Source organism: Lottia gigantea (assembly GCF_000327385.1).
Source record: "Lottia gigantea unplaced genomic scaffold LOTGIsca_21, whole genome shotgun sequence".
Taxonomy (NCBI): Eukaryota; Metazoa; Mollusca; class Gastropoda; family Lottiidae; genus Lottia; species Lottia gigantea.
The window spans coordinates 57,775-70,099 of NW_008708458.1; the positions used below are offsets into that span (position 1 = coordinate 57,775).

Genomic DNA, 12,325 nt, shown 5'->3' on the forward strand with positions numbered 1-12,325 from the left:
TCTATACAACGTGCTTTTCTCGACTTATTTATAGATCGAATATTGTACACGAAAATAGGTATTTAGCAGCCATTGTCGAGTTGGTTCCTCATGAAACGTGGGTCAAAGTGAGGAATTCATTAAGAAATTCGAAACAAACCAATTTTAATTATTTTGTATAATATCTTAGGAAACTTATAAGACATAAAAATAAAATTTGCGTTTTGTAATTTTGACGAAATTCGATGTTGAATCCTTATATGCAGTGTGGTTTTGAGAGGCTTTCGTAATCAAGGGAGGTAACTGTACAGTATTAAAATAAGGAGAGTAGTTTCCCTTGTTCCGTCGTCTGCAAAAAGAAGAAGATGGCGTCATTTTCGTATTCGTGAAAGAAGGAAATTTGTTTTTCTTTTTAGTTTCAGTCTTTTTTCAACGAATAAATCAAAATATCTCTGTACATAATGTCAAACCAAATCATTAAGCCACACAGTGGTCCTCCGTCTAGCTCGAATTCATCCACAAAGGAACGAAATCAAAACCAAAATCAAAACCAAAATAGCCAAATGCACGAAGTCCACAGTTTTACGCCGGTTAAACTTAATGATACTTTCCATAGAGTGATGTCTTCAATGGAAAAGGGCAATACTATTATGCAAGGTTGTAAAAATGTCGTGTCCAACTTAAATGAAAAAGTTGCGCTAGAGCCAAAACAATTCCTTGGTGATCGAAAAGATAAGGTTTGTTTACATTTTTAGTTTGTTGACAATATTGTAGCCTCATCCCCTTCTAGCTAGGCTACAAGTCTACTAGGCTACAAGCCTACTAGGCTACAAGCCCACAAGTGCAAGGTCTACAAATTAATACCAACAGAAGAGGGAGGGGTTAGGATCTCATAGGCCTAATCAAAGCTACCAGTAAAGAGAAAATCCTTTATGCCAATTAATGGTTGACTTATTTTAAGATCTGTTTAATATCAACAGTGTGCAATGACTAATGAAGCTTATTCTTAAATATAACATATTATAAGATTATGCTTAATAATAGATTTATAAATACACCAGTAAAAAAAGCCTTTCTTAGAATTAGTGAATTTTAGAATCTACGATGGAGAAATTTTGAAAAGTCTTGCGAAGCAGTCCCATTAAATTTGAGACGGAAATATTGCTTAATATATAGCGATAGTTCTGCAATGTTCGCCGATAATCTGCAATCAAGATATGTTTGGTGATCATTTTCCTTCTGGTCGTTGCCGCATCACATCTTCCTCGTCCAGTTTACCTTTTTCATCAGCTTGTAGACGGTCTCCCAGTCATACAAAGGTCAATACAAATCTCAAGAAGTGCTTGTTATGCCTAACACTTACTAAGGATGGTTGAAGAGACGTGATCTCCAAATTTGCAGACCTATGACTGCTGCATCTCTTGCCCTTCTGCTGGCGTGGTGGCATGTGGCTCTCTCCACAGCAATTAAAAGATACAAAACGTTTCTAAATTCACAAATGGTTGAACATCACTTTAAAAGCATTCGAAAAAGTTTTGTGTTTACTACTGGATCCTAAAGAAGGCCTGTGATGCCTTGCGATCATAGCAGAGTAAAGTGGGACTGAAGCCTTAGGTCTAGTAAGACCATTTGTTATGTAGAGTTATATATAATAGTTCTATTTATATTTAACTTTTCGAATCAGAAAAAATGTCCGATGCCACAGCTAGATAAAAGTTTCGGCCCTCCATAGTATGTAGCCTTTCGGTTAAGAAAACTTTTTTATCATAATAGTTCCTGAGACGTTACACTTCTATTTGGCTGAGTGTTCAATTACGCAGGCGATTCGATTGTGCTGCTGTTGTTTAAACTTTGTATTTACTTCACTTCAGATTTTCCATAGTCGTTGTATCATAATATTTTTCAGGTAAAAGTAGAACTGAAATGTGCCTTTTTGCAGATCCTGAACATCGACACAGTTGGTCAGTGTTTTGAGGCTGAAGTTTTTGTTCAAGCGAAATGGCAAGAACCAGCCTTACAAAAGGCAGCAGACCTAAATGTATGATTATTTCACAGTAAATATTTTTCTATACCCCCACCTGAAAATGTTGTCGTAGATTGCTTCTTATGCATGGAACCTCAATATGGAAACTTTTTGGAATTTAGGTGTTTTGAAGTGCTCAAAAATAATGTAGAGTAAGTTCAACTTTTTATCGCGACTGGCCCTTCACAAGTGACCTCTTCCAGTATATTATGGGATTCTATTTACTGGCCTTTAGAAAGTTCTAAGACAAATGATTGGCATCACTGGCGCACTAGCCGACAAGGCACAATACAGTCTTTCCAGTGGTGTCCCCAGCTTCCTGACTGATTTAATAGGGGGACTACTAACTATCTAGGTTTGAATTAAAAATGCATCATCTCAGTGGAAGCGCATAGTCGCAAGCTCTCCATTGAGCATATAAAAGACATTTCGAAAGATAGAGTTGATTTGGTGCATTCCGACATATAATTAAGCGAAAAACGTATAAAAATCATATTTTTTAAAGGGACATGGGATTTTCCCACATTTCTAGTACTTTACATATATTAAAGACTCAATCACAATCACCCCCTCCCCCAAAAAAAATTTCCAGAATGGGGCAAATGTCCCTCGTATCCCCACTGGTGCTGCAACTGGGTATTTCTACCAAGCGTACAATGCTCATTCGGATAATGAAACTTCTTTCTCTTTTGTAGGATAAAAGCATGTACGATCCTGCAGAACACTGGATACCACGAATGACTATTTTAAATGCAAATGGAGCTTTAGCATTCACTAGACGAAATTTTTCAGTACAGTTTAATCAAAAGGGTTACAAATATCCGGTTGTGAGGTTACTTTGGAGATTTAAAGGCACATTTCGAGAAAATTTGGAGTTGGAACATTTCCCTTTTGACGTTCAGGTTTTTATATGTTTTATATCCAAATTATTATCTCAGCATTCGATAGGTTAATGTATTATTTTTGTGGAATTGCTAAAACCACAGATGTCTGATTGAAAATTTGAATGAGTCAAAGGACATTCTCGATTACGTGTCGATCTCAACGGTCCTTTATGGCGGTAAAATTTGGTGTGAGTGTTTGTTATCATCCAAGTATGAATCCTATCGAAAATCCGAAAAATCAAAAAATATTTGTTATGAGTTAGTGCCCTTGTTCTTGAAACGCGTTCAATTTTTAGCTCGTAAACATTCGAGAAGGCATAATTCTTGGGTAGGGTAGGGTATCTGCCTCATCTTTCCCGTTGACAGGATCAGGGTAAGATCCTTAATCTAAAAAGTGTTAAGGATAAGCTTAAATGTTAATATTTCAGAAAAGGAATTTTTTTTCTTCAGGATTTAACAATTCAGTTATCAACAGAAAGATCGGCCGATGAAGTTGTTTTTATCGATGACCAGGAGGTTCTCTCTACTGTAAATACCCGAACCTTTCAGAATTCTGGAGAATGGATCATATATGAACATGTTGAAACATTCAGAGATTCAACAACAAGGGAATATGTTAGTTCGACCATCCATCCTATTTTATTCGCCCAATGCCGAGTCAAGAGAAGAATTGGGTTTTATATGTGGAATGTTGTTTTCCTCATGGTATGTATTCTCCAATTCTAATTCTGAATTCCATATTCAAAACAAAAGATATCAGAAGTATATTGTTAATTTTACATAAGCTTATAAGAAGTGTAGCTAAAGTAATATTCATGTAACCTTATTTCTGTAAGTGATGCAAGTTGGAAGGAATGACAAGTAAAAAGCGTCGGATCTTTACATATGAACATTAAAAATCATATGAAGGATGGAAATCGTAGAAAGAGGACGGCAAATGTGACAAATTTTGCTCATTGCACAATACTGAGTGTTGTCTGTATTCAATAGCTCAGGTGATGAAGGAAGCCCAGGTGATATCACTGCCTGTAGGCTACAAAACGTATGCGATTTGGTATTACTTAAAAGCTAGTAGTTGTGAAACAGTGTGTGACATTCAGTATAATCAAAATCTGATAAAATTACCAAAAGCCAAGTAAAATTAATAAAATGTCTTGTGATCGAGAAATCAATATCTGTCTTTTCAGGCAATGGTTTCAATTGCAACATTTTGTACGGCAACAGAAGAACCAGATGCGATAGATAGAATGTATAATAATGTCACATTGTTAATGACTGCCTTCGTTTTAAGAATGTCTGTTCAACCGACTTTACCTGCCATATCGTATCTTACTTATTTGGTAAGTATTACAGAAAAATAGAGTAAATAGACGATTTTTATACGCCCACATTTCTCTATGCGGACGTATATTGTCGGCACCCCTGTCCGTCCGTCGGTCGGTCCGTCCGGCCGTCCATCTGTCAACAATATTTAGCATCCGCATGCCGTGGTGGGCGTATGTGGCTGTGGTCCACTATCTTTATTTATAAACTAACTGTCACTACCCTAAGCTAGATATTCATTCGTTTGATATTGTAAACAATATTTTATTCATAAGAGAAATGGATTAGGGAACAGGCTTTCGCCTATATGACCCCTTTCCTATAATACAAAATTACAAAACAATATAGAATAGATACAATATGATATATTCAATATAATATATACATGTAATTAAATGTAAATGAACATACACACATAAAATAAAAGTAGAAAAGAAAAGAACAGGACTATTAAAAGAAAAAAATAATGACATATTGTACTCTACCCTTAGCTAGATAAACAGTACTCTAATCTAAATAGTCACTGCTCTGAGCTAGCTAGACACTACTCAATACTAGATAGACACCTCTGAGGAGTTAAACACTACTCTAGGCTAGATAGTCATTGCTTTGAGCTAGATAGACACTGCTTTGGGTTAGATAAAAAAAACAATACTTTTAACAAGTTAGTTACTGCTTTGAAGTAGATGGACACTGCTCTGACATAGACACTCTTCGGGCGAGACAAAAAAAACTTTCCTGGCTGGATGGACAGTGCTCTGGACTACACATTGTTTTGGGGTAGCTAAACACTGTTCTGGGCTAGATAGATACTTGTCTGAGCTAGATAGATACTTCTCTAGGCTAGACAACAATACTCTTAGGTAGATAGTTACTGGTCTTAGCTAGATTGACATTATTCTAAGTTAGACAGTTACTGCTCTGAGCTAGATAGACACTGCTCTGAGCTAGATATACACTGCTCGAGCTAGATAAACATTGGTCAGAGCTAGATAGACTATTCTCTACTAGAAGGGCAGTACTCTAAGCTACATAGAAAAAAATGCTCTGAGTGAGTTAGATACAAAAAAAATGCTCTAAGCTAGATAGACACTACTCTTAGCTAGATAGTCACTGCTCTGAGCTAGATAAGCACTGCTCGTGGCTAGATAGGCACTGCTCAGCTCTTGACTCGATAGATTAGGCCTCTTTTAAAGCTCTTCAACCAATCCACTCCACAATTTTAGGTTGAGCTTGATGGATACAGAAACACATTTTCTCTTTTAAGTGGAATTCTGAAATCATGTCACAAAAGTATATTTTTAAACTGGGTCAATCTTATCAATAGTGCTTTTGGAATGGACTGGCAAATTCTTACTTATTCTTGATGTGACGCAGAACCGGCGATCGGCGTTAACGTGAAAGGTTAGGCTATTGACGGCTATAGGTTGAGTCAAGGAAAAGTAACCGAGAGGCAGCAATGTCTACCACCCTGTTCTTGGACGTACTTCATATTATTAAGTGGGCGAGGTGATTGTTTTAGAGCTAGTGTTTGCATCAATAATATAAAATAGGTCATATTGACGTCTAAACTAGTTAATAAGTTTATTGCCAGGGTGTCACGCAATGTGCGTCGATCATTACATCACGAATCATTAAGAAGATATTTACCATTCAGAAATATATGTCATTTTTTATTATTAAAGGTGCGAATAGACACGTGCGAGAATTGATACAGAAAAATAGAACAGGGGGTACATATCCGAACTCATACCTCATTAGCTTCTTAATTCTATTGATTTTTATACGCCCAGACATAAGATGGGCTTATATTGTAAACACCCTGTCGGTCCGTCCGTCCGTCCGTTCACATTTGGTTCGTGCTCACTCTACAGGCTACAATTTTTTTACAGATTCTTTTGATTTTGATTTTGTGTGTCAATGTCATTATGAAGATGATCCCTATCGATTTTCGTGATGATCGGATAATTTTTCACTGAAATATCGTGTCTGACTTGACGTTTCACTCTATTAGCTATATTGTGCAACTCGTGCTCACTCTACAGGCTACAATTCTTTACAGATTCTTTTGATTTTGATTTTGTATGTCAATGTCATTATGAAGATGATCCCTATCGATTTTCGTGATGATCGGATAATGTTTCACCGAAATATCGTGTCTGACTTGACGTTTCACTCTATTAGCTATTTTGTGCAACTCGTGCTTACTCTACAGGCTACAATTCTTTACAGATTGTTTTGATTTTAATTTGGGGTGTCAGTGTCATTATGAAGATGATCCCTATCGATTTTCGTGATGATCGGATTATGTTTCACCGAAATATCGTGTCTGAATTGACGTTTCACTCTATTAGCTGTATTGTGCAACTCGTGCTCAATCCACAGGCGACAATTCTTTACAGGTTCTTTTGATTTTGATTTTGCGTGTCAATGTCATTATGAAGATGATCCCTATCGATTTTTGTGATAATCGTTTAATAGTGTTATATTTATATCTATTACCTATATTGTGCAACTTGTGCTCACTCTACAGGCTAGAATTGAATGGGCAGCAAACAAAGACTTGTACTTACAATCAAAGCTATCAGTGGGCCTGGCCTGGCAAGCTATATTATACTGAATCTATAATCCCGTACCGTTTACCCCATCGAATGTAGATAATTAGTTCACAGGAAAATCGGTTTCCAGAAATTTGGTCACAGTAATACGGTCACACGGTGATTTGGTCAAAGTAAAAAGGTTACACGGTAAATCCAAATTTGGTATTCAGGGCTGCGGCGGTCCCTCCCCTGGGACATTTTCAAAAATTGGCATCAATTTCCTTGTATCGTTGGACAGAGCAATTAGTCGTCAACCAAAACAACGTTGACACCAGTGGAACGAAGAGACAAACACAACGATATGACTTTTAAGGTCATCGGAGGTCAAGGTCACGAACCCACTGAAGTTGCGATAGTGACCTTCCTCCACCATTTATTGAATCTAGCTGAACAAGCGGCCGAAGTGAATGAGATGACCGACACCCCTGAACAGGAGTAATTTTACTGTGACCAAAATACCGTGTGGCAGTATTACTGTGATCAAATTACAGTGTGACCGTATTACTGTGACCAAATTACCGTGTGACCTTTTTACTGTGACCGAATTTCTGATGACCTAATTACCGCGCCACACCCCATCGGACACCGTACTATAAGATTTTGATTGACAACACAATCTAAGACTTCTCTCTCTCACTTAAAACTTTAAGTGATTCCATAAATCATGTTATGATGGTAATCGTTTAATAGATGTGACAAATGACATTATAAAACTACAAGCAACTGTAAAGTAATTTATAATGATGCTATTGTTTGGCTATCCCAATGTGGGTTTCAAAAACTCTGTTACAGTACACATCAGGAGCATTGAGACTGTAGTTCAGATATTCTATCAAAAGTGTCATTTACTCCCGTTTGACATCTCATAAAGAATAGACCGTCAAGTTTTATGAATAATTCACGATCCTTATTGACTACTTCGCATGTCTCCAAAGCGTCAGATATGGAGGTCTACTTACACATTTCTCTTGAACGCGTGTGGCCTTCACAAATTGGTGCCAAGCCAAAATATATACGAAAAGTATTGGATAATTCCATATAACATAGAGTCAGTGTCAATGAGCTGGAAACAAACGACATGTTGTGTCTTGGAGATTGCATCTTTATTTGACAGCTACATTTCTTTGCAGATATTCTATTGATCCTTTTAATGCATATTGTATGTTTTGCGAGACATTATCCCTTAAAATGTGCATTAATTAGGTTTTTCATCATGGTTCACTCACTTTAGTCATTTCAAGCTTCTGTCAGGCAAATACAAAACCACTTGCAATACCCATATATCTGTGTAATAAAATAAAACATTATCGTGAAGCGGAAGCGTTCATCTGAAAGAAACATTTATCCAAATGAACATCTCCAAGCCTTGTTCACAATCACATCACCACACTACAGTTTGATAGCGATGAAGAAGAAATGTAAACGAATATAAGGATTTATTTTTTTTAAAGTCAACATGACATATTGTTTTCAATTGCATTTCCTGTTGATTAGATTGCTATCAGTGAAAACGTTTAAGATGCGAAACTGTCAAATTGCACGGGTTGTGTATAGATAGATACCAATCTGCTCGATTTCTGTAAATCCAACGGGAGCTCTTTTTGAAGAACGATATGCGTAAAATTAAAAGAAGTCGAAAATGTTTTGAGTGTGAGCACGCCTTTACTTCGGTATTAATTATTTTACTTTAATCCTCGAGCTACGAAACGAAACGAAGCAAAAAACATGTTATTATCTTCAATAAATAAGCTCATTGATGTAAAAAGTTGACGATATGTTGGTGTCATGCCTCTAGAATATTATCTTTTAATTATATATCTTTATGGTTTATACAAAACTACTTTTGATGAAGCTCGATTTCACCTATCCATATCACTTCTCAGAATAAAATTTCAACGTCAGTCGTCGGTTCTACTACCATATTCCATAAAAACGTATCACACCAGTTTATGGACCCTCTGGTACACGAATGTTCAAAAAGAAAATTTTCTGGACTATAAATAGTGTTCTAGAAAATGTCGCTAGGATATAATTCTATGTCAGATTATTAAAACTAATTATATAACTTTTTCAGGATGTCTATGTGTTAGTGTCCTTGGTGTTTCTGTGCCTACAGATTGCTGAAAATTCCTTGATGGCCTGTCTCAGCAACCACATTACTAAACAAGAGCTTTATGATTGGGATAACTTCTGCATTTCAATTATTGCTGCAATTTATGTCCTCTTCCATATGACGTTCCTCATATATATCTACCTTACGGTGAGTGTATCACAGATTAAATGTTTCAGTTCCTCCTTAACTAACTGAATGTTAAATGATTACTGATGATTAACTGAATGTTCAGTATCTACTGGTGAGTGTATGTTCAATATGCTGGTGACTGAATGTTCAATATCTGCTGGTGACTAATAAATGCGCAGTATCTGCTGGTGACTAATTGTTCAGTATTTACCGGTTACTGACTGTTCATATATACCTGTATTATTGGTTTATTGGCGATTTGCAGATTATTTAGTTCCACAGCCGCAGGTGATTGAATGTTCAGCTCCACTGGTGACCGAATGTTCAGTATCTACTGGTGACTGAATGTTCAGTTCCACTGGTTACTGAATGTTCAGTATCTGCTGGTTACTGAATGTTCAGCATCTGCTGGCTATTAAATGTTCAGTATCCACTGGTGATTGAATGATCAGTATCTGCTGGTGACTGAATGATCAGTACCAATACTGGTAATTGAATGTTTAGTATCTACTGGTGACTGATGGTTCAGTTCCACCGGTTACTGAATGTTCAGTATCTGCTGGCTACTGAATGTTCAGTATCTACTGTTAACTGACTGTTCAGTATCTACCTGTGACTGAACGATTTAGTTATTTCGTTTAAACGAATTAATTATTTCGTTAAAACGAAATCTCTTTAAAAAAAAGTATGGAAAATTGCGCCTTCGTTTTGTTGTTAATACATTATATTAGTCCGAGACACCGAACTTCAGTAGTCACTTTCTGAAGATTTCAAAAATTTTGTGCGGGGCGAATGTCAAGTCTCTTGCTACGTCTGAAGGGAACTTGTGGAATCGAAGAGTTTGTGTCCATAAAGAATACCTTTGGTTCCGAAAGAGATACTTCTAAGGATAAAGTAGGTGAATAGAGCGATTGGTAATACCATGTTTAGTCTGGATTGACGGGGCACCAGTTCCATGGATTTAGTCATTCACAAGAGCAGGTTTCCACAAACTTCGGGTTGATCTTTATCATGCACCAATACCATATCTCCAATCTTTATGAGATTTGTAATGGCTTCAGACACTGTGCTTTTGACGATTACAATTTTCTGTGGTCAAAATACGACACGATTTATATCTGCTGAAAACACATGCATTATTTTTTGGATCAAAACAATTTGAAAAGTAGCAGATTAATCTCCGTTTCCACCTAAGGATGATTTCTTATAAGATTTATCTCATGATGAGTGTTCAGTTTATGTGAATAAACGATGATTATTTTATATTTCCCAGAGACAAAGCATATTAATAGACAATACCTAGAGTCCTTATTAATTATGTACGTCTAAGTACATACTTTATTCCTTAATGATACTAATCTTCTATATAGGGAGTCCACAGTTCACCGTAAGGTCTTCTGAATATTAATAACAAAAATCACTTTCTGATCCTCGAAATCTCATAATTACAATAGAAACAATAGATAGTCTGAAGTCTATATTATGTGGACAAGTTATAAGTTCAACTTTAAGTGTTGAACATCTGCAACGATTCTAAATTATTATATTATGCCAATTTTAGAGTGTTTAATTTTTGTTTAATTATCTTTTTATCTTTTAGCTTCTCTTAGCGAAGGATTAATATTTGAAAAGATATACAAAAATTAAACACTCTAAAATTGGCATCATATAATAATTTAGAATCGTTGCACGATGTTCAACACGTAATGTTGAACTTATAATTGCCATATGGTTATTGTTTTTTTGTAACATATCAACTATATAATGCAAAAAGTTCGATAATATTATTAATCGAAAGCATGTTATGATAAAAATGTGAGAATCCTGTCTTGTTGTGACGATAAAAACCAGAATACAAAATCAGTGCGAGTGAGAAAGACGTAGCATGGGGCGGAAATTGTGACGACATTAAATGTGAAAACTATATAATAATGTGCGTATAAATAAAGAAAAATATAACGAAAACACGTCTTTTATGTTAAAATCTTTATTCTTTAAATACCACGACTTATGGCTGTAGTTAAGCAGATAACGTTTTTTTATTGTTACGGAAATTTATTGTTTAATTCCCACGGGAAATCTCTTCAACTTCAAAACATTGTAAACGTTTTAATTTCTCCCCCAACTTCTCAACTTTGAGTAAAAAAAAACAAATTACTTGAAGGACAACTTAAGGGTGTCTGTGATCCCCTAAACATCCCCGACATCTACTTTACGAGTAAGTTTGTGACATAAATACGTGTTAAGTAAGCGGACTATACACGAAGAACTTTCTACCGTGAATGCTTGCGCTTTGTAACATACCTTGGTATTTAATGACAATCAGTGTTTTCTATACTATGTCCATCATTTTAGTATTTTAACAAATAAGGTGGTGGATCAGGACTACAAGCATATTTTAATTAAGCCCCTGAAAACAGAAACGGTGTAAAATATAGATCCAAAATATTAATCAAATGCAAAATTGGTGATCCGATAGTCACATTATACGTTAAATGCATACGTGTTAGAATTCTCTCAAAAAGTCTATGGAAAATATTCAGGATGCAATATTACTTCTACTGACGCATCGTTGAAAAAATTCTGGAAATAAAGAGGCTAGTCCCAGAATATCTCCACTCATTACCGATGAAGAATCGGCTGACAGTGCAAGGCCCGCTAACAGAACACGTGTGCACATAATAATTCGTAATTCACCAATTCATCAAATTGTCAGCCACGACAATCGTGCAGACACCGGTTTGCCTATAATTTCAACAATCTCTAATATATATGCTTATAAAAGTTGTGTAAAGCATTTTTCTGAAGTATATTCTTCATTTGTTGACTCACTGAAAAACCACACGACTATACATGATCGAGGAAACAGTTTATCAAGATTTTTTTGCTGCTTGAAAACTAATACGTCAATATTTTTTGAGGATTGAACACTATTTGTCAACTTTTTTTAATGTTTGAAGAGTATTTGTCAATGCTTTTTTTTATGCTGGAAGAGCCTATTTGTCAATATTTTTTGTGCTGGAACTACCTATTTGTCAAAATTTTTTACTTCCGAGGAAACTATTTGTCACCATTTTTTCCAAGATTTAATCAGTTTTAGAACTGATGACTGAAGTAGTGCTAAGATTAGAAAAAGGTGTTCAATAAAATTGGTCTATAATGAATATTATACATGGTTACAGATGATGTTGTCAATAATGAAAGATAAATTGGTCCCTTGTGTATTGTTAATTGCGAGTCTCGACAATGTTTCAGCTACTTAGTCTTAATATAA

The 12,325-nt window shown here is 35.7% G+C and overlaps 1 protein-coding gene across 1 annotated transcript; it reads left to right on the forward strand.

Moving 5' to 3' along the window:
* Window positions 1-330: 330 nt before the first annotated feature.
* On the forward strand, window positions 331-10,672 carry LOTGIDRAFT_231640 (hypothetical protein; the record flags this gene model as incomplete). The annotated part of the gene is made up of 7 exons (XM_009054052.1): window positions 331-716; window positions 1,886-2,017; window positions 2,698-2,904; window positions 3,337-3,591; window positions 4,074-4,226; window positions 8,884-9,069; window positions 10,652-10,672. The coding sequence occupies exons 1-7, from the start codon at window positions 441-443 to the stop codon at window positions 10,670-10,672; spliced, it is 1,230 nt and encodes a 409-aa protein (XP_009052300.1). The 5' UTR covers window positions 331-440.
* Between the last annotated feature and the right edge of the window lie 1,653 nt (window positions 10,673-12,325).